Source organism: Meleagris gallopavo, chromosome 2 (assembly GCF_000146605.3).
Source record: "Meleagris gallopavo isolate NT-WF06-2002-E0010 breed Aviagen turkey brand Nicholas breeding stock chromosome 2, Turkey_5.1, whole genome shotgun sequence".
NCBI classification, from domain to species: Eukaryota; Metazoa; Chordata; class Aves; order Galliformes; family Phasianidae; genus Meleagris; species Meleagris gallopavo.
Genome location: NC_015012.2, coordinates 55,804,899 through 55,825,757, shown reverse-complemented (window position 1 = coordinate 55,825,757; position 20,859 = coordinate 55,804,899). Strand labels below are relative to the sequence as shown.

At 39.2% G+C, this 20,859-nt stretch overlaps 1 protein-coding gene across 4 annotated transcripts in view; it reads left to right on the top strand.

The window, feature by feature from the left end:
- The window catches only part of NCOA7 (nuclear receptor coactivator 7), a 46,650-nt gene extending 27,821 nt beyond the window's left edge, over positions 1-18,829 (top strand). For 2 of the 4 annotated variants that reach the window (XM_010707331.3, XM_010707330.3), the window contains exons 8-14: positions 1,460-1,628; positions 9,911-10,058; positions 14,391-14,519; positions 14,643-14,795; positions 15,287-15,382; positions 16,096-16,169; positions 17,049-17,184. In XM_010707331.3, coding sequence (XP_010705633.1) covers positions 1,460-1,628; positions 9,911-10,058; positions 14,391-14,519; positions 14,643-14,795; positions 15,287-15,382; positions 16,096-16,169; positions 17,049-17,184 — 905 coding nt within the window. Of the gene's footprint in view, positions 1-1,459; positions 1,629-9,910; positions 10,059-11,045; positions 11,595-14,390; positions 14,520-14,642; positions 14,796-15,286; positions 15,383-16,095; positions 16,170-17,048 lie in introns of those variants that run through there. The other 2 variants (XM_010707332.3, XM_010707333.3) reach the window with 2 other exon arrangements.
- The last annotated feature ends 2,030 nt before the right edge of the window (positions 18,830-20,859 follow it).

Sequence of the window (20,859 nt, the reverse complement as noted above, 5' to 3'; positions counted from 1 at the left end):
TGATATGCTTCTGCTCTGCATTTCCTCTTTGTATATATAATGCTTGGTCTCTTTTTTTTTACTGTTGTATATTATAATTTTATATTTTATGATATTTAGAAGAAAAAAATGTACCTTCAGGCTCCCTAAGTTTCTAGTTTAATAAGTAGCTTATGTGCTCGTTCCATATTCAGTGATTACTGTTTATATAGGCCTCATGTCATGTAAGCTTTGCTGCTGTTTATTGGCTTTACGAACAGTAAAATGTCATCCAGTTGGAATATTGACAAGGACACATCATGACATAGGAACTGTCACTGCTTATCAATAACTTCTGCTTCAGTGAAATTAGTCAATGTATTTCTAATAGAATCTAAAGTATTGCATTGTTACAAAGTAATCTTGACACAGTATCTTTCTGGTATCTTTGCTATGGAAGCCTCTAGGGAAGTGATAAATAGGATATATGTATGGTCTTACTGATCTTTTTGTTTTAATTAGTGATTAGTTTATTGTGAATAAAATTCGAGAAACAAAATGAAATCTTACTTTAAGTAGCATATTCACAGATTGCTATTTCTACTGCTACTCAGGACCTCTGAGCGTGAGTCCATCCCAGAGTTTTAGTTTAATGAGCTAATGGGCATAATTCCTTGATTCGTATGAGACAGCGGAGGACAATTCAAGTGGAAGTCTTTATTTTAAAAACAGTTGCTCTTAAAATAATTTTTCTTTTCTCTGTGTCTCAGTAGTTGTACTTGGTGATTGTTCTCATCACCAAAAAACAACAGAAGATGGCTGTATGTATATTCCTAAAATGGCTGTAACAACTTCAGTGTGGTTGAGGTTATTATTTAATAAACAACTTTTTTTTTTTTTATTGGCAATTTAAGGAATTTAAGCAACTATTACACTTTACCTGTCCCATGCAGACAAAAGATTTTGATATGGCTATGTCACCATTATGGCTGAAGATCTGATTGGGCTTGGTGTGTGTGAAGTTCCACTCTGGTGGGATTGGTTTCCTGGACTCATTCAAACACTGGGATAGGAACGAGGGATCTAGCCAGAGACAAGCCAGCAACTGCATTACCCTTTGCCTGTGGTGAGGTTTGTTGGGCTGGTTATGGTGACAGAGGTAGTCAAGATCTTCTCTTCTGCTGTTCCCCCTTCCTTGCTTCATGTCACAGTTTATACCCAGTCCAATCATCTTAATGATTTAATTTACAGTGCTACTGTACTCAGCTCTACAACTGAGGAGGATATGGTCCTGATAAAATGGAAATAAATGACCACAATTTAGAATGAGCAAGGATTTATTAAAGCAGTTTGGCTATTAAATGACATGTTAGGTTTAATTCAATGTATGATAATTTGTAGTCGTCTTTTGTACAATGTTATCCATCTCTGTGCCTATATTTATCAATTGCAGTAATTGTACTGTCTTGTAAACAGCTCATCTCTTCTGTCTCTTGTTCAGATATGCTTCCTTCAAAAGAGGAGAAGAGCAAGACTCCTCCAATGTTTCTGTGCATTAAAGTAGGCAAACCCATGAGAAAGTCTTTTGTGTCTCAGAGCACCACCGTGTCTCAACAGTACAGTAAAAAGATAAAGCAACCAGAGTACTGGTTTGCTGTTCCCCGGGAAAGGTAAGCTGCAGCATGAAGTATGAAAACATATCTGTCTCTTAATTTTTTAAGGTGTAGTGCTTTCTGGAGTTGAATTTGACTTTCCCTTTGTGGTCTAAGGTATAAAATGCAGCAAGAATGCTGAAACGAGGAGGGGAGGTATCCTCATTTTATTGTATGCCAGAGATATAAAGGAATGTGCAGTTCCCGGGGAGAAAGAGGGCATTGAGTGCCATGTGAAGGTTGGAAAGTGTAGTATACATGCTCAAGATAAAAGCACTTGGGGATCATCTGGGGAGTGAGGAAATGGGGAACAGTGGAGCAGTTGCAAGTGTCAAGGAATGCACTGAAGTGCCAGTGTTTAAAAAAATAGGTACTTCATGTGAGCAAAGGACATAGAAGTTTCTCTCTTTTCCACTCTAACTAAATGGGTGTGACATCCCTTTGTGACAAAATCCACTTAAATGCTCTATGTGCCCTTATGTAAAACAAGTAGTACCGTAGGAAAAAAAGAAGTTAAGGCCTGTGATCTTCCATATAGATCATTTTTCCTTGACTATGGGGAATCAAATTGCTAATCTTCCTCTAGCTAGAAAGAAGATGGTTCAGCAGACCTGAGAGCTGCTCTAACAGAGGGAAATCAGTGATCATACTTTTAGTGAATTAGATGCTAGGAAGAAAGAATCTGAATTTGAGATATGCAGTCAATTTTTCTTTTTAAATAATTTTTCTGAATATTTTCAGATTTGTAGCATGTGTATTAATTTAAGTGTTTATTTCATATATATTAGAAATGAGTGTTGTAAGCAGACTGGTAGTGTGGAAGTTGCTGACATAGGGAGGAGGGGGAGAGGTTTAATCCAGCTGGAATGTGGCCATCAGGAGTGTTGCTGAAGGTAGCTTTGGGCTTGCTTGCTATCTGCTGTTACTCAGTTCCTTAGGGATTTCAGAAGTGTGGGTTTAGAAAATTCTAGTTTGGATTGTGAGTAACTACTTCAAGGAGTTGAAGGGATACTGTAATATAATATAAGGTCAGTTATTGCTTTGGAAATAGTTTGTCTAATGTTGAAAGCTGGACTAATGTAATCTTTTATCCTCTGTAACAGCTAAATCTTAAACTTCTTAACACACTTTGAAAATGGCATCTCTATTTGTCATTTTATAAGCAGAAATTTTCAGGTTATCAAGGGGATCTAATTCATATATAAACATTGATAATTGGTTTATACTTCAGTCTTCAGAATAGTAAAAGTCATTTCTGGAGTAAGTTATTGCAGTATTTGGCCACGTTGGCTGAAAAGACAAATCTTTACTGTCACACCTGCTGCTTGGATCTGCAAAAATAGTGGTGAAAGCATTAAGAATGAGTCATTCTTGTGCTTTTTATACGTGACTGTTTTAACACCACATCGGTGCTTAAAAGGTTGCACTGAACTTGGGTCAAAAATTAAGAGATTCACTCCGTTGTTTTAATGCAGGAGATACATTTGCCTAACAAGTTAGTGTTTTCTTTAAAGTCTCAGATGCATCCTAAAGCAAAATAGGGCTTCCTGTTCACTCATGGCACGGCTTGTGCTAGTATTACATAGTGTGTACTTGGTGTTGTATCTTGAGAGAATCATGGAGAATAGATCATTTTGAACAGATCTGCAATGTATTTTTGATACAACATATCAAAATAACGTAATAAATTAAATACAATTCTGTATGCAGAGTACAGTTATGTATAAGAATATCACAAAATTCCTTTCTTGTCTTATTGGCCTTGAAGCAACATAAATAAAACATTTTCTGTTTACCATGTCACTGTAGCTTGTGCAGTGTCTTCGTATTTTGTAGGAATTAAAAAAAAAAAAGTGTGAAGAAACTAGTGTGCATATCAGTAACCACTGCTTAAGTTAAATCTTCTGGTTTTCATTTTATTGTGTTTTTCTGTGACCTCTTACTGTTTGCTGTTAAAATAACTTCTGTAATCAGTTGTGAAAATGGCTCCATTTTCACCCTGAGCCCCATAATCTGCTGTTCCCAGCAGAGTTGCTGCTCCTTGTGTAAACAGTCTGTGGCTTTCGTGTCCTTGCCAGGCTTTGGTAAAGCTGTGTGGTTAGGGGTGAGGGACACACAAGGTAATTGTGTTGGTTTGCTTTTCTTTGTGTTTTATGAGAGCCTCTGGAGACATTAATACACAGAAAAACGTTAGGCTGGTATCCTCTGTAAAGGGTGCTAGAAAATCTTAAATCTTGTTTTTCTTTTGCCTGCTGTTCTAGTTCTACTCTGATATGTGGCTTCACAGGGCACTGAGAGCAGTCCAGTGTCACTCATGACCCTGAGCAACACCGCTGCATTAATCAGTGACTCTGGGACTGCTCTTTGCAGTTTTGCTTAATCACAGAGGCATTTGCCTTAGCACGTAATGTAGGAGATGGAAATCTCTAGTTGCCTTACATAAAGATTACCTAGACTCGGGCAGCTTCTCATCACTTTAACTGTTCCTCTGAGCATGGAGGCACTCACTTGTGCTTTTGGACAGTAATGAGGAGATCGATTCTTTTGCTGAGAAGTCCTGCAATGGGTGTAGCTTATGGCGTTAGAGGGTAAGTGTGGGTGCTCTTATGTTTTATTTAAATTGGTATTTAAATGGAATGTCGATTTTTGTAGCTTACTAGATTTTAAGCAGCAGTGGCAGGTGAGTAATTTGGTAACTGAAAGATTTCCTCAAGCTCTTCCAAAGGAATACGTATTGTGCTGGGACAAAGATAGCTACATGGGATTTCTTCCTTTACAAACTTCCATCCTTACAAATGATTTCCTCATTTTAGCATTGTAAAGCTCCTCAGGCAAGTAGTAAGTCTTTTAAATCATATTAGAATCGTTTGAGTTGGAAGAGACCCTGAAAAGTCATCTAGTCCAGCTCCCCTGTAATGAACAGGGACAGCTATAGCTAGATCGGGGTGCTCAGTCCCAGACCTTGAATGTCTCCAGGGGCGGGTCATCCACCACATCTCTGAGCAGCCTGTTCCAGCACCTCACGACCCTTCTTATGGGGGGAAAAAAAGTCTTCCTTCTATCCAGCCTAAATTTATCCTCTTTAAGCTTGAAGCCATTTCCCCTTGTCCTGTTGCCACACTCTGCTGAAGAGTCTGTCCCCTTCTTTCCTACAGCCTCCCTTTAAATACTGAAAGGCAGCTATCGGGTCTCCCCAAAGCCTTCTCTTCTCCAGGCCGAGAAGCCCCCGCTCTCTCAGCCTGTCCTTGCAGGAGAGGTGTTCCATCCCTTGGATCATTTTTGTGGTCCTCCTCTCGACGTGCTCCAACAGGTCTGTGTCTCTCCTGTACTGAGGACTCCACATCTGGATGCAGTACTCCAGGTGAGGCCTCACCAGTGCAGAGTAGAGGAACAGGATCACCTCTCTCAACCTGCTGGCCGCACTTGTTTTGTTACAGCCCAGGATACTGTTGCCTTTCTGGGCTGCAGGGGCACATTGCTGGCTCTTGTTCAGCTTCCCCTCCGTAAGTACCCTCAGGTCTTTTTCAGCAGGGCTGCACTCTATGCTTTCATCTTCCAGCTTGTATTAGTAGTGTGAGTTGCAACAACCCAGGTGCAAGACCTTGCAATTGGAGGGTTTGAGCCTCACTTCATTTTTTGAAAATTCATTTTTTGTCTTAGCTTCCTGCCTCCTTTATTTTTATAGTTTGTCTTTTTATGTTATATTGCAAATCTTATGGAAGCCTAAGCATATAGTAGTACTACCTGTCTAATCTCTGTCACCAAAACAAGGATCTCATCTAAACTGTTTAATTGTGAGATTCCCATTCTGATTAATGAAGGGATATTTCAGCTATTCCATTATATTGAGGACATTGCAATAACATTTCACTACCACTCTTCTTGTACAGTTTTATTCACTTAATGCTAGTTTTCTTCCAGTCTTTGAGAGCTGCCCCGGTATTTTAGGTTTTACTGAAGTCGTCATTACTTACTCAGACTTAATTCCCAGCTCTCAAAGCTTTTAGACATAAACTGCATGTATAGGGATAACTTAAAACCAACTCACTGAAATATCTTCTCTTTAATATAGTTCTTAGCTACTATACAAACATGGAGTATTTAATCTTTGTTATTGAAAAACTTTCAAATAGTAGTTGTTTAGGTATAAAATAGAAATATTTATTGAGCGATTTTCCTCTTTCAAATGACTACTGGTAACTTAATACATTACTCTTATTAAGGAGAATGGCCAATACAAATTTTAGGAATCAGGCTGCTCCGTGAAGTGCTTAAAAATCTCTAGTACTTCTAGATTTGCTGTCTTGATTTTGAGTTATGTTCTTTACTCTCTAAAATGAGTTTTCTGCTGAGTTCATATTCTTCACTCTAAACTTTTTGTTTTACATTTGTTCCTATATGTATTCAATACTACAAATATATTTGTTGGTGGCCCTGCATGTGACAGGGGAGTTGGAGATTCATGATCCTTGAGGTCCCTTCCAACCCTGGCCATTCTGTGATTCTGTAAGATTATTCAGTTTCCTTTTAACTTATCTCCAGCCAAGGGTGTTTTTTCCCCATTTTTTTCCCCCCTTTCTTTAATTGGTGTTTCATTTTTCATTTTTTATTTGATTTCCTGGACTTTTTTTTTTAATTAACTTCAGGTTACTGCTGTTGGTCCTTTCCAAATAGTTTGCTTTATTGATTTTTTCTTTTTTTTTTTTTCTGTTAGTACATGATACAATCATAAGCATGTGATCACCAAAACAGCTACTGACATCTGGGGATACATTCTTTTGCAGCTGTCAGGTTGGCTGTAAGAGAGTTTCTCAAGCAATGATATTTCAATCTACACGTTGTTTTCAGTTCTTTTTGGCCATAATGTCATTTTATGAACAGAGAAGGGATGCTCTGCATCCCCTTTCAGAATTACCTCACTTCAGCAGTGTATTTTATGTTGCTGCTTCTTAAATCTGGAGTGTCTGGATTTACTTAGCATTTGCCCATGTGGAGGAAAACTTATTTATAGATTACTTAAAGAAACTGAGCTTATACAGGACCACGGGGCCTGACAGGAAATGCTCTGAGTATACTAAGGCAGCTGGTTGATATTATTGCAAGACTGCTTTCTGTCTTCCTTTGAAAGGTAATGATAATTGGAAAAGATTCCTAGTAACTGGAAAGATAATTAGTGCAACTACCTTCATAAAAATCAAGAAGAATCTCTGGGAGCGTGGGCCAGTTGGCTTCACTTCAGCCCCTGGGGCTATTATGATGCAGGGCCTGATGAAAGCCATTTCCAGGCATGTGGAGGTCAAGAAGTGATCAGAAACAGCTGTTATAAATTTGCCAAAGACAAACCATGTAGCTTTTCTGTTTGAGACATTAAGCTTTGTGAACAAAGAGATAACGAGGTGTTGTTAATCATGCCCTCAGTAAGGGTTTCACTACAGTCTGATATGGTATCGTTACAATTAAACTAGAGAAAAGAAGTCTAGACAGGTGAAAAATTGGACTGTTCTACTCGTAGTTGATAGCTAGTCTAAATAGTAATCAAGTATGAGTGGTATTCCTTAGCAATTGATCCCGTTTAATGTCTGCATCCTTGATGAAGACAAGGGGATAGAATGCATCCTTGCCACTTTGGAGGGTGACACCAAATCTGGGGAGTGTTCGTACATTGGAGAGCAGAGCCGCCGTTCAGAGGGACCACTGCAGGTGCAGTGGGCTGACAGAAATGTCTGGAAGTTCAAATGCAAGGTTGTATGCTCAGAGAACAGCCTCTCTGAGAATCTGGAGACAGATGACCTGGGGAGTGGTTCTACAGAAAAGGAGATGAAGAAATTGAGAACAAACTCAACATAAATCAGCCAGTATTTTCTTTGAGGTAATAAATGCTTTACTTCTTGCTGGCCCACGTAATGGAAGAACATGGTAAGCAATTTGGAAGTGATTATTCTCTTTTTTAAGATTGATCCAGACCCTTTGCAGATGACATGCTGCATACATCGGGGGGAAATTCTGATTAGATGCAAGAGGGGGAAAAAAAAATACATGACATTGTTTGTATGTGGAGGAAATTGCACAGAGAGGCTGTGGAATTATCTGTTGGAGATTTTCAATGCTGCAAATGGACAAGACTGAGCAGTCTGCACAAACTTTGGAATTAGCTCTACTTTGAGCAGAAGGTAGACGAGATGTTCTCCAAGGGTGCCTTACGACTTAAATTTGTTTGTGTGGCTGAGATAAAGAGCATATTGCTCTCTTCTGCCCATCTACATGAAAGTACTTTCAGATTGGTCTTGGCCAGATAACAGCAGTTTCTAGTATTACTTTTCTTATGTAGGGATTTGTAGGAATTAAGTAGGTTAGTTTTACAGACTAGGCCTACTGCACATAAAACACACAGTGCTTGAGCTAAAAGTCTCTTTCAATTAAAACTCAAATTAGTTAGTGAGAAGATTATCATACTGCTCTTTCTGAAGCATCTGTGAAGCAAGCTGAGAGGAATGGGGCATACTGTGTCAGCTATTGATGTGGGAAAAATGCAATTAGGGGAAAAGATCTTATCTAAAATTAGATGAGGCAACTTTCAGAAATGTTCACAGTTAGATCTATGCAAGCTTGTAAGCAGTCACATGGCTTCTCACAAAGAAGGGGGAGCCCTTAACACTGTGGAGTGTGACCCTCTTTAGCCTCTTCCAGGAATTACTGGCTAGAGTAATCCTGAAGGCTGATTCATTGTGCATTACTACCTTGATCTCTCTCTCTCGCTGCAGAGTTATGAAAAACAGCTGATTTTTTTTAACTTTTTATATTGATGTTAGCTTTGTTGCTTATTTGTGGCAACAGGAGGCTGTTGATGCCATAGAAAGTAGCGCTGGGTAGAACTGCATGTTGTATTCTTTTAAAATGTTTCACAGATACAGTTCTTTTGATAACAAAAAACTTAAATTCAGCTGTGTCATCTAGTAGCCATACACTATGGAAATGTTTTGTGAATATGCAAAGAAGAGACAAAACTAATTTGTTCCTTTTTTCATAATTGGGACATGAAGCAGAAAAGTCAACATTTTATACTTTCTGGGGGTAGTGGAAATTGGAGCCAAATTTCTTGAGGTCTAAGTGAGTCAAGCCCCACAAATATTTTACTTTAACTGGGAATTAATGTGGCTATCATGAGCAGACAACAATTTTAGGACTATCAGTTTCTGCAGTTACAACTGACAGCAGACAGTAGCTATTACTGGTAGAAACATAGAACAAAAAAACATAGACTCAGTTGTAAAAATCTGTGGAATTATATCTATGAACAGAATCCAAAAGTGCGAGAATCCAGGTGTTTTAAGGTGATTCATATTATGATAATTTTGCATATACTGGAAATGCAAGTAACATGATGTATAAAGTGAAGGTATCTAGGTCTCACTAGGATTTTAATTCTTTTGTATTGATCAAGGAATTGCCAGAGGAATCTCTCTGGTGAATAACTGAAGAAAGATTCAGTGTCCTAAGTACTTATTATCTGTCTGTCTGCCCTCTTTAATTAGGGTTTGATTTCTGCTGTCCATTCAGTTTCTTGGACAGTGGGTTCACTAACATACTCCTGTTTGGTTTTGTGTACGTTCATTTTAATTTTGATCTTCAGAACTATCTGGATTAAAGGAATATACTACATTATTTCATTATAATTTTTTGCCTCTATTCGTTATGGATATTGTCAAACAACATCTCTTTAAAGAAAATGTACTTATGCTGCTGATATCATTGACAAAGCTGTCGGTAACTGCTCCTTTCCATTATTGTGACAGGGTGAAGAATTCGTTTGTGATTAGTCTCTGTAAATTTTAGAGGGCAGCTAGAAATGCCGTGTAGAATTTGTTAGTGATGCTTAATGGCTTGTTTTACTTAGAAGGTCAAACTAATTGAAAAGAGATGGTAGTGTTTTTCTTTTTCTTCCTTTCTCTTGGAATTAACTTCTGTGAAGCGTGTTTCTAATACCAAACAGTTGGTGGTTTTAATATGAATTGCATGGGACTAGATGAGCTGCTTAGTCTTTCCATAATGCTTTGTTTGTGTGTATAGCAAAAGGAGAAAAAATGTATGACAGGGAGGGAAAGCAGAGAAACCTTGAAGTACTTCATGCTACTGGGTGGAAAGAGCTACTGCTGTGTGTGGTGTGTGAGAGTGGAAGTACGAGAGTACCCAGTGCATGTGGTTATCCTCTCTTTGTTCCCGGATGAAATCTCTGTACTACATGATACTGTCATATTCATGAGTCACTGAAAAACGGTTGTTTCTTCCTTTCCTGTTTACAGGGTGGATCACTTGTACACGTTTTTTGTTCAGTGGTCACCAGAAATATATGGGAAAGATGCCAAAGAGCAAGGTTTTGTTGTGGTAGAAAAGGAGGAGCTTGACATGATAGACAACTTCTTCAGTGAGCCCACTACTAAAAGCTGGGAGGTGGGTGCTTTCTGCCACTTTATGAACTATCTATGTATCAATTGTGCATGCCCTGTTAAGAGTCTCAGCACTCGCTCTTTTGACAATTTTTACATTTCTTTTTATAATGTCTTCTGCTTCACATAGGAACTCTTCCAAGACTTGCAGCGGTCACATAAATGTACTCATCTTCTTTCACTATTTCTTTCTTTTCTTCCCAGAAACTGCAGGCAAACAGCTAAATAGTTTTCTGATTTGCCACCGGTACATACTATGCACGTATTTTGGCAAATGTGATGTTAGCCTTTTGCAAAACTATACAGCTGTATGTTGTCAGCATTGCTAAATTTATACTGTATTTATATACTATTAATAAATTCTCCCAAAAGCACATGTACCTGTGAACACCAGCACAGACTCTTATACACTCACTGAAATGGATTAGTATGAGATACTGTCATACCAGACAGATCTTCGCTTCTCAGTTGCACGTAGAATTTTAAATGGTAGTTGTAAGATGGATAGGTTTTATAGTCAGACTTGTTCATCCAGGGACTTTTGCAGTCTGTTTTAACTACCTGGTGTTCCTGTCTTTATTATCTGTGTCTCATGCATATCAAAACTAGTTTCTAAGGAAAATAAATTTACGTGCTTTTTTCCTAATTATATTTATGAATCGTGAAGCACTTGTTGTATTGTGATATGTGATAAATTAACAAATAGATAATTTCCTGACTGGGAAGTAACTTAGTTGTGATCGTTTGTCTTAAACTTGTTAAAAAAAAAATAATAATTCTACTGCCCTGTTTTTTAAACATTTCTACTTTCAAAGTGAAGTATGTTCAGAATTAGAGCTTGGGAATGGAACTTGTCATTTGAAATGTCGAAAAATTACCTCTGATTGCAAATAGCTTTTATTTTTAAAGTTTTGTTGTCTCATGATGCTGGTGCTTTGTGAACTGCAGCATAAGGGGGAAAGGGAAAAAAAAAAGGTTTTCAGTCTCTGTTTTTCTCAAAGCTGAGTGCAGTCCTATATTACATTTCATTTCATTCTTCAGTTGCTATTTGCATTTTCCCAAATCCAAAATGAAGGAGTAGGACCAATGATCCAAAGAACAGAGGTGGGAAAGATCCAGCCACGCTGAGAACTTCTCTCTTTATTTTGTTTAAATATGTACTGGGAGAAGAATTAGCTGGAAACAGTTTTAAGGTGTGTCTCTTTTGTTTGTAATATATTCAAGCTTCACAGATTTAAAGTGGGTCTGCCAGGAAATATCCATTGAAAGTCCAAATTTGGATATGACTGTTGTGAAACTACCACTCTCCCTTTTGGGGAAACAGAAACTGAAATTGTGGAGAAGCATATAAGCAATTTTATCAAAGCGTGTCATGGGGAGAGGCTGTCTGTCACGCTTGTGGGCAGGAACTCTTGCCACTGGAGCACTGAAGTACAGTAGATATAAGTTAATTTAATAGATGATGAAAAGGCAAAAGATGCCACTGAATATTCAGATTCTTTACTGTGCCAAACCTGACCAGGAGGAACCTTTTGTGAAGGTATGTTGAACTGTGTTCCTATTTGAACAACATGGATCTGATACAGTACTACTTCTGTGCTGGTGAAAAGTACCCTCTTCTCAGATGAATATTAAAACAAAGTATTTCCACCTCAGGTAGCTTGTTTTCTCTTTCCCATAACATCTCTGAAAAATACTGCAGATACAGTTTCTGTAGCTGTTGATTCTTTTCATTTGTTTTTGGTTTTGTGTGGTTTGTAAATATCTGATTTGACATCTGTTCTTCTTTTTTTTTTTTTTCCAATTTTTGAAACTGAAGCTTCTTCAAATATATGATTCAATTCAGTGGAAAGAGCAGCATTTATAGACTAGGTATCTGGAGTGAAGATGCTTTTAGAGTGGGTTTGAAGTTTACTGCAATGTTAGTAGTTTTTCCTGCGGTTGCCTATGTCTGCAAGTTTGGTTGTATTTTGCTACAGATGCCTGCTGGTGGTAGATTTATTTGGTACTTCTCCCCTCTTCCCCTCCCTGGAAAGCCTAAAGAATAACATTTATAATAGGAGTTCAGGTACTTCTGCTTTATGATAAAACAGATGTTCATTCAGGATAAAAAAAATTTATATTAATAATAATGGCCTGGGTAGGGAAGAAAAACGTTTAAGAGGTAGAAAAAGAGCAGGGATAAAAGCATAAAGAACATTTTCCTTTAACAGATTGAGGAGGAGGGAGTTGTTTTGAGTCTTTCATTTATTTATTTTTAAATTGGTTTAATTTTGCAGTTCAAACCCTCACTGAAACTGGACACATGAAAGAATGTCTAACAGAATTTCCTCCAGTCTCTGGATCCCTCTGAGCCTGGGCTGTTGTAAGGTCAGGGTGAGCTGCACTTGAGTACCACTGGCAGAAATATCTGTACTGCCTGGCTTTGCTGGGGCACAGAGCATTCATACTGCAGGCTGGATTTTTGCCCTGCCCCCCACTGCAGGTACTGGAGCATGAGTTTTCCTGGCTCCCTACTTAAGGTGCTGCTGTCAGCACTGCTCCAGGTGCCTGTGGATGGACATGGGGTGGATGGGAGCGAGCACAGCAGAGACCTTGCTCCTCTCCCACTGGAGATGCTGGCATGACTGGCATCACTAGGGCTTTATCCTTCACACAGAGAGCTCCTCACGAGTTCTGGTTTTTATGGAAAGTTCCTTCTTCACTTTGTGGTGGAGCTAAACCTCCACTTAGAGTCTGTTCAGTAAATTTCTTGCCTGTGCGGCAGGCGTGTACAGGACCTCCAGGTGTTTTTGACTGCTGATGGCTCCTGCAAGTTGAAGCAGCAGTTATGAAAGTGTTGGGGAGTTGTTCAAACTCAACCAGTGCATTCTGTGAAAGACATTCAGAAGCTGCATTTGTAGGAGGGTGTGTGGAAGCTGTGCAGAGTGCTGTGCAGTAACATTTTGAGATTGCTCTTCTGAGATAAGACTGCTGTGGCATTAAGCTCATAGAAAGATGTTGATTTAAAGCTTCCTAGCTTTTGTAGCTTGGCCTCTTTAGCTTCCCTTTTCTTTCTCATCAGCCCTATCTCTAAGCCCTTGCTGCTGTTTCCTGTTTGCCGTGGTGGCATAGAGCCCTAAACCCAACTACAGCCCTGCTGCTGTGTTCAGTGTGCCTCCTCTCACCTCACCTGCCTGAGCCCAGAGGTATACTGAAGAGTCTGCAGCTTCCCTCCAGCCTTGCGCCTCATTTTGGCTCCTATTGCCTGGCCAGGCTGCACGTGGCTCAGAGCATATCCTCTACCTCTCTTGGCATACTGTAGGCTGCTGAGAACCTCTATAGATGGGTGTTAAATATATGGACTTGCATTCTCACTTTGTTTTCAGCTTTTTCAGAAAAGGAAGTGTGACCTACCTGTAGTTGTTGGAGAGAAGTCTATGCTTCATTTGACAAGAATTCAAATTCAAATCTGAAGTATAAGTATTGGCTCACCTTTTAAAATATTGTATGTTCTCCATAGAAATTCTTCAGAAAATGAATAAACAGAAGTTTTCAGAGAGTAATTTGTCTTTTCTGATAGTGGGCATTTTCAAGAACTTGCATAAACTGAGTGCTCAAATTCTTAGTGCGTCTCTTTCATGATACAGCTGCAAAATCTGTTTCAGTTGATTTACATTTGTAGTTTTGTTATATTGTTTCTGTTTGAGTTTGCATATACAAAAGCAAAAAGCATCAGTAACAAAACAACACCTCCCCCCTGCCACACACACACACACACACACCACGCAGAAGGAAGGGATTGTTTTAGAAAAGAGAAGTGAAGCTTTGAACCTTTTCATTGCGTTATCACCTAAGAAAATAATACACTAATTATAGTATATGATATTATAAAAATAGTATATATATATATATAACCTTACTACATGAGGGAAATGAAGAAGCTTGTGCCTACCTCCTTTAAATTCCCGTAAAGTGAAGCTGTGCGTAGGATGGCATGGAAATAAGTCAGTGTGCTTTTACCTTTTGACTCAAGACCATGCATATCTGAGAATGACCATGTGATGTCACCTGCTCACATCAGTATTTATTAATTCCAAAGGATCCAACAATAGTGGAAGGCCATGGGGGTTTGAAGACATTTGGACCGTGCTGTCCATGCTGTCTCAGACCTCGCCATTTGAAAATTACCCAATTAGTGGGCTGCCTTTGCTTTGATGTAACCATTCCATACGGTGGTTTTGCTTCATGCTGTACGGCTGCTGATGACTATACTGCTTTAAATGAATTTGCTTCCATAGAGGACTGGCAGCATAAGAACTGTGCTTTAGGTTTGACATTTGTTCTCTTGCTTCAGATCATTACTGTAGAAGAAGCAAAACGGCGGAAGAGTGTTTGCAGTTACTATGGAGAAGAAGACGATGATGATGCTTTACCTGTCTTAAAGCATCACAGTGCACTTCTGGAAAATATGCACATAGAGCAGGTATGACTGAAAAAAGAGAAAAAAAGTCTAGTTTCCTTATTAGTTCTGCTAAGTGTGGGGTGTTCTGCTACCTGTGATGTAACTGGTTGAATGCCTAACCATTTATCCCTGTTCACTGCCCAGCTTGCCCGGCGTTTGCCTGCAAGAGTGCAGGGCTACCCGTGGCAGCTCGCATATAGCACTCTGGAGCACGGGACTAGCCTGAAGACTCTGTACCGCAAATCGGCATCTCTGGACAGTCCAGTTCTCCTTGTCATCAAGGATATGGACAACGAGGTGAGGAGCATTTGTTGTGCAGGGGCTGGACTGAAAATAAACGTGTCATTAGGAAATGCTAATCATACTGCGAAGTGATATCATACCACAATAAAACATTGCTGATTTCTTTTATTCTATTTATATTTTGTACTGCTTAAAGTAAATTTACAGGCAGAAAAGTACGTATGCACTAATAGAAATAAAACTACATATTTTCATAATTACAGTGAGTGCTCCTTTTTACATTGGCCATGGAAGTTGCAAATAAACACCTTCGTGGTGGTGTACTTAGTGCTCAGCAGCTCCTGGAGTCATCGTTCCTGTTGCTGTTTTGCTTTATGTTAAAAGACAGAAAAGATTTGTAGGAATACTTGCTCAGCTGGCGTATTTCACCAGTTGGTTCTTTTAACATGAAATACCAGCTCAGAAAGTATTTTGAAAAATCTTTTTTGTTTCCTCTTGAATTTTATTCTGTTCTCAAAAATAGTTTAATCCTTTTATTCTAACAGATTTTTGGAGCATATGCTACACATCCCTTCAGGTTTAGTGACCATTACTATGGCACTGGTGAAACATTCCTCTACACGTTCAGTCCAAATTTCAAGGTAAGATGGTGTTCTCTTCCTCATATAAGATTTTTGGATTCCACTTCTGAAACATTTATGAGAAAACTTTATGGCGACTGTATTTTTGGGGGGAGCTGGGAGGAAAGATTGGATCTAGATAGTCTTTAAGGTCTCCTGCGACCTAAGGCATTCTGTGAGTTTAGAAGATGCTCCAGCTGTTGGTGAATGCAGCTGATAATTTGTCTCAGTGAACACTTTAAACAAAAAAGGCTATATTTGAGTTATTTGAAGTGAGGGTAAGCAGTGATTCAAGTTTCAAGTTGACTGAGGGAGGGAAGCAAGGAATAGTAAGGAGAAAACTATCAAAGGCTCACCTTCGAAGTTAGTGAATGTCAAGAGTAGGATCACAATGACATCAAATTAGAGACAAAAGTGCCACTGGAAAATCCCTCAATGTCCATAGCTTGTGTATTTTTCAATATTGAATGTACTGGCCTTTTTCTTTTCTGAATGCCTGCTGATTTAAAGATGTGAGCAGAATTGTGAAAATGACTAGGACGCCTTGTTCCTGATTTTAAATATGTACTGTTCCTTTTGTTTCTAACTGCTGCCTCTTCCTCCTTGCCAATCAAAAAGAAAATAAAAACAAAATATGACTACACCAAAAAATACCTGCTAAAAGTCAGTCCTTGCTAATTTTGTAGTGCTAGAATCCTCACAGTCCATGTAGCTTTGTTCTTCTTCAACCTCAGGTATTCAAATGGAGTGGGGAGAATACCTACTTCATCAACGGAGACATGACCTCTCTGGAGCTTGGAGGTGGAGGGTAAGTGAACGTTCGCTTCTTTTTCAAGTAGTCTAGCTAACTTTTTTCTTTTTCTTAAGGAGAATAAGGACCATGGTAGTTGCAGGAAAAACTAATGCTGAAATTTTAGTAAACTGTGTAGGACAGATATCTCAGCAGTCTGATTTCTGTTACAGACCTAGAGCAATTTCCATCACTTAAAGATAGCAACTGCTATTGGGCAAGTAATCTTTAGTGGATGGGGGAGGTTGGAAAAACAGATGTTTGGGATAGATACACTTCTCATTGCTGAAGAGGTTTGCTGCTGGAAGATAATCTGTAATGGCAGTTTTGCCATCAACTTCTAGTGTTTCTCACATGGCGCTTTTAAACTGTCATTATTCTGTTGCTCTGAAGAGCTAGGATACAGATAGTGCTTAATCAGGTCCTAAATTTCAAAAGTCAGTGGATATGAAATCGGGGGCTAAGACTGTGCAACTAACTGAAGCTGACAGCAGGCTGCCGTGTGCAATATCTGGCCATGGTTTGCATTGGGGATGCATAAACATATCTTCTCCTAAACTGGAAGGGACCATGTCTAGAGCAGGGAAAGGTCCCTGCTGTCTGGGCTGCTCTGCAGCAGCTGGACTCCAGCCATGTTGGGGAGGCTGCTCACCGGCAGCAACTGGAGCTGATGGCACTGAAGTCAAGCACATAAGGCACTGTATGTGCACGCTCATGCTTGCGCTCTGCTGCGATTTGCCTGTATGAACAAAAGCAAGCTTATTTGCAAGTGCTTTGCCAGGGTTAAGCCTTCATGTTCAATCCCATCTGTTCTCAGAATTGCCTGCTTTTCTCCATAGCACTCCTCTACAGCCTCTGGTTAAATATAACCTGACATTTGATGTGTATTTTTTTTAGTGGACGATTCGGCTTATGGTTAGATGCAGACCTGTATCATGGACGAAGCAACTCCTGCAGCACCTTCAATAATGACATCTTATCTAAGAAAGAAGATTTCATAATACAGGATGTAGAAGTATGGACATTTGAATGAAGTACTTACTGACTGCCTTAAGGACAGGATCCATTAGGCACTCAAAAGCTAAATAAAAGGTGCAGGCTGCCTCACAATGTTACACGCTTTTTTTTTCCCTCAAGTCATACCAGAGCATGACTACGCAAAAAATAACCAAGGAAAAAACAGCTGGTTTTCAGAGGCAGAAGGAGGTGGAACAATACAAGATCAGTCAGATTTTTTTTTACTCCTTTCTTCTATGCTCCTCCATTGAAGATATGATGCTTATGAAAACATCGATGGTGTATAAATTGAAAACTTTTTCTGTAACTGTGGAAAAAAAAAAATTTCTGTGGGAAAACTATATCTGTCTTGTACATTCCATATATATTTATGTTCAGTGTACAAATGCTAACCAAAAATAAAAAGTTACTTCACCAAAACCTACAGCATACTGTTTGCCATGGAAAAGAATCATAAGTAGGTGTACACAGCACTTAAGGGAACATGTTTTTAAATACTTTTTATTTATTGTTACTGTATAGCAGACTTTTTTGTAAATGCATTAGCTGAGGTTTTTTTCTTTTTAATATTTCGGATCTTAATTTGGTAAATAATTACTATTTAGGTAGGTTTCTTATGCATCGGCATTGATTTTGAATCAATTTATTTGATTTCTGAAGTTAATTTTTATTTTATTTGTAAATGAGGTTTGGTTTTCATTTAACTCAGATGAGAGGGTTTATTTTCTGGCAGAAACACTTGAGTGCATAATTCTGGTTTTCTCTGAGATGAGAGAAAAGGTGGTTAGCACTTCTCATTAACAGGAATGTAAGCAGAGTTAATAGATTATTATTTTGGCAGTGTGTGGAGACACTGGGCAGAATGCCACCTGGTGTAGGCTGTATGAGTGCTGGTGCAGTCAGCAGAATTGGGACAGCATACTCTGAGCATCTGTCCTAGTGCTATTTGACTGTTTACAAGGGGTGTTTCTAAGAGATGATTGTTTCCTGTATCATCACCAAATTATTCAAAATAAATCACCCACTGTGCTTTTTCTGAGCATTTCTTTACATATTGAATAACTGCTTTGTTAAGGGAAACACAGTCTGAAGATTTGGAGAACAATGCTGTTTCTTTAACAGGCTGGGCCATATTAGTGTAGTATTTGTTTTCTTAGCAGTTAATATTATTTCCTTCCTTATGACTTGAAGCAACAGGCTGGATTAGGATTTGATTGACAAATAAATACTCTTCCTTGTTTTGTGTTTTTTTTTTCATGAAATAGTCAATCAGATAATTTTCCTATCAACATTTAAAATACCACATTACAATATTCGGCTAAATTCTAACCAGATCACTGCCATGAAAATGTCAGCAAGTAGAAAAAGTGTGACAGAAGACCACCAGTCTTGCTGTTTTCTGAAGAATTTTGCTTTCCAGTTAAGCTATGGTTTTGTTCACACAATCACCGTCCTGCCATTAGTACTGAATGTGGGATTGTCCCAAGAAAGACAGGTTTTAGAAATGGTGGTGTGTTTCCATGCATTAAACAGTATAGTCTAGTTTTGAAATATTAGTGAGTAATACAACTCAATTTAGTTACTGCTCTTCCCATTTTTAATATATTCATAATAAAACAAGAAGCCAATTTTTTTTTTTCAAAAGCATTAATAAATCTTAATCCTGCATATAAATTTCACAATCTAACACCAGTGCTATACACAGTAAGCCTGTAACATGCTGCACGTAAGCTTTTCACGCTTCCCATCTATGCGGTCTACTACAGCCATAAATAGATTTATTGGTAATGCGCTGTGAAGTATTTTCCAGGTTACTGATAGCATAATGCTTTGAAGGCACCAGGAGTATGCAGTACCGTTTGCTCTTCTGATGGTGGCAGACCACTTACTAGTTCAAAAATAAAAAATCTACAACCCCAAAGCCAAGTTCAACATTTTATACTCGTTTCACCATTGCTACCTACGACTTAGTTCATTATATTATACTTGTTAGAGCATATCTAAACGCTGTGTTCTATATCCAAGCAGTGTTGTTCAATCAAATTCTGTGACCCTTGAAACTATGAATATTGAATATATGTAATGCAGTGCTATCACAATATTTTCAATAAAGGAATTTATGCATTCAGAAACTTGCTGCAGATCCTTTTCTTCTTATTCACAGCTTTTAGTACATTTTTAAAGTGAAGGCATATGGCTTGTGAACATCACTGCTGTATGGACCATCTTCGTATTGCTGAAGTCTTTGTTTTTTTCTTTCCAAGTGAGACAAAAGCAAAAAACCACCTGAAAGCACTTGGTTCTCAGCTTTTTTAACGTATGCATTTATTAGGTAAAGAAAATTAGCATTAGGAAAAAATAAACGATGTACATATTAATATAGCAAGTATGCTTTTGAACATTTCTTTGAACATTACATTGAGTGCAATGGTTGTAGAATTTTTATAGTATATAAGTTAACAGGAAAATTATAGTCACTAGCAATTTTGCTCCTATAGCCATAACTATTTTAGAAAGAGCTTGTTTTTGTAACATGGAGCATATATATACCTTAGGGGATAACAGTTTTTTCTTTGGGACTGTATAGAAATGCTGGTTCACAGTAGGGCTGCTAAGTGTCCTGTGAGGCGCTGGTGGTTGGTGCTGGTTTGCAGTTCTTGCACTGGACTTTTTGTGCAAAGCTGGCTTTAGAGCCAGGTAAAAAACAGCTGTTTCCCAAATAATCTTTGCATGTAAACCTTAAGATGTAGGGATCCTGGAGGCCTCTCTCTCTCTACGGAGAGGTGGTGACACACTGGAACAGGTTGCCCAAGGAGGTTGTGGATGCCCCATCCCTGGAGGAATTCAAGGCCAGGCTGCATGTGGCTCTGGGCAGCCTGGTCTAGTGGTTGGCAACCCTGCACATAGCAGGGGGGTTGAAACTAGATGAACATTGTGCTCCTTTTCAACCCAAGACTATACACAGTGACCTGAAAGGAAGTTGTGGCAAGGTGGGGGTCAGCCTCTTCTCCCAGGTAACAGTGATAATATGAGAGGGAATGCCTCAAGTTGCGCCAGAGAGTGTTCAGGTTGGATAGATATAAGGACAAATTTCTTCTCAGAAAGAGTATATGGGCATTGGAACAGACTGCCCAGGGTGGTGGTGGTGGTCACCATGCCTGGGGGTATCTAAGGATAGATGCAGTACTAAGGGACATGGTTTAATGAGCAATATTTGTGGTAGGCAGATAATCACAATAGATGATCTTAGAGATCTTTTCCGACCTTAATGATAGTGCGACTGATTCTAAGTGCCTGCTGGCACTGAGGTACCTCCTGGCCTCTAAGCACGGGCTGAGGCGTGTGGGACAGTGTGAGCAAGCTGAGAAAACGCTTCTAAAGCCAAAGGTTAACTACCATTGAGGCATAGCATCTTTCAGTTTTGATTTAAACGAGGTCAGAGCGTGTTCAGTTTATTTCCAGTTTGCGCCAGAAAACTTATGCTGAACAGAGGCGGTGGTTTGCTTCAGAGCCTCGACCGAATGGAGTGCTTTACACAGCTAGGGTCACCCGCGGGTGCCATACGCAAGTGTAAGGGCACGTAAACCCGGCCCGTGTCAGACAGCCCCTGAACGACCAGCGCTCACTCGCTGCAGCCCTCCGCGCCTGGCGGGGGCGCGTACGAGGCCCAGTCCCGCGCGCCTCAGGCCGC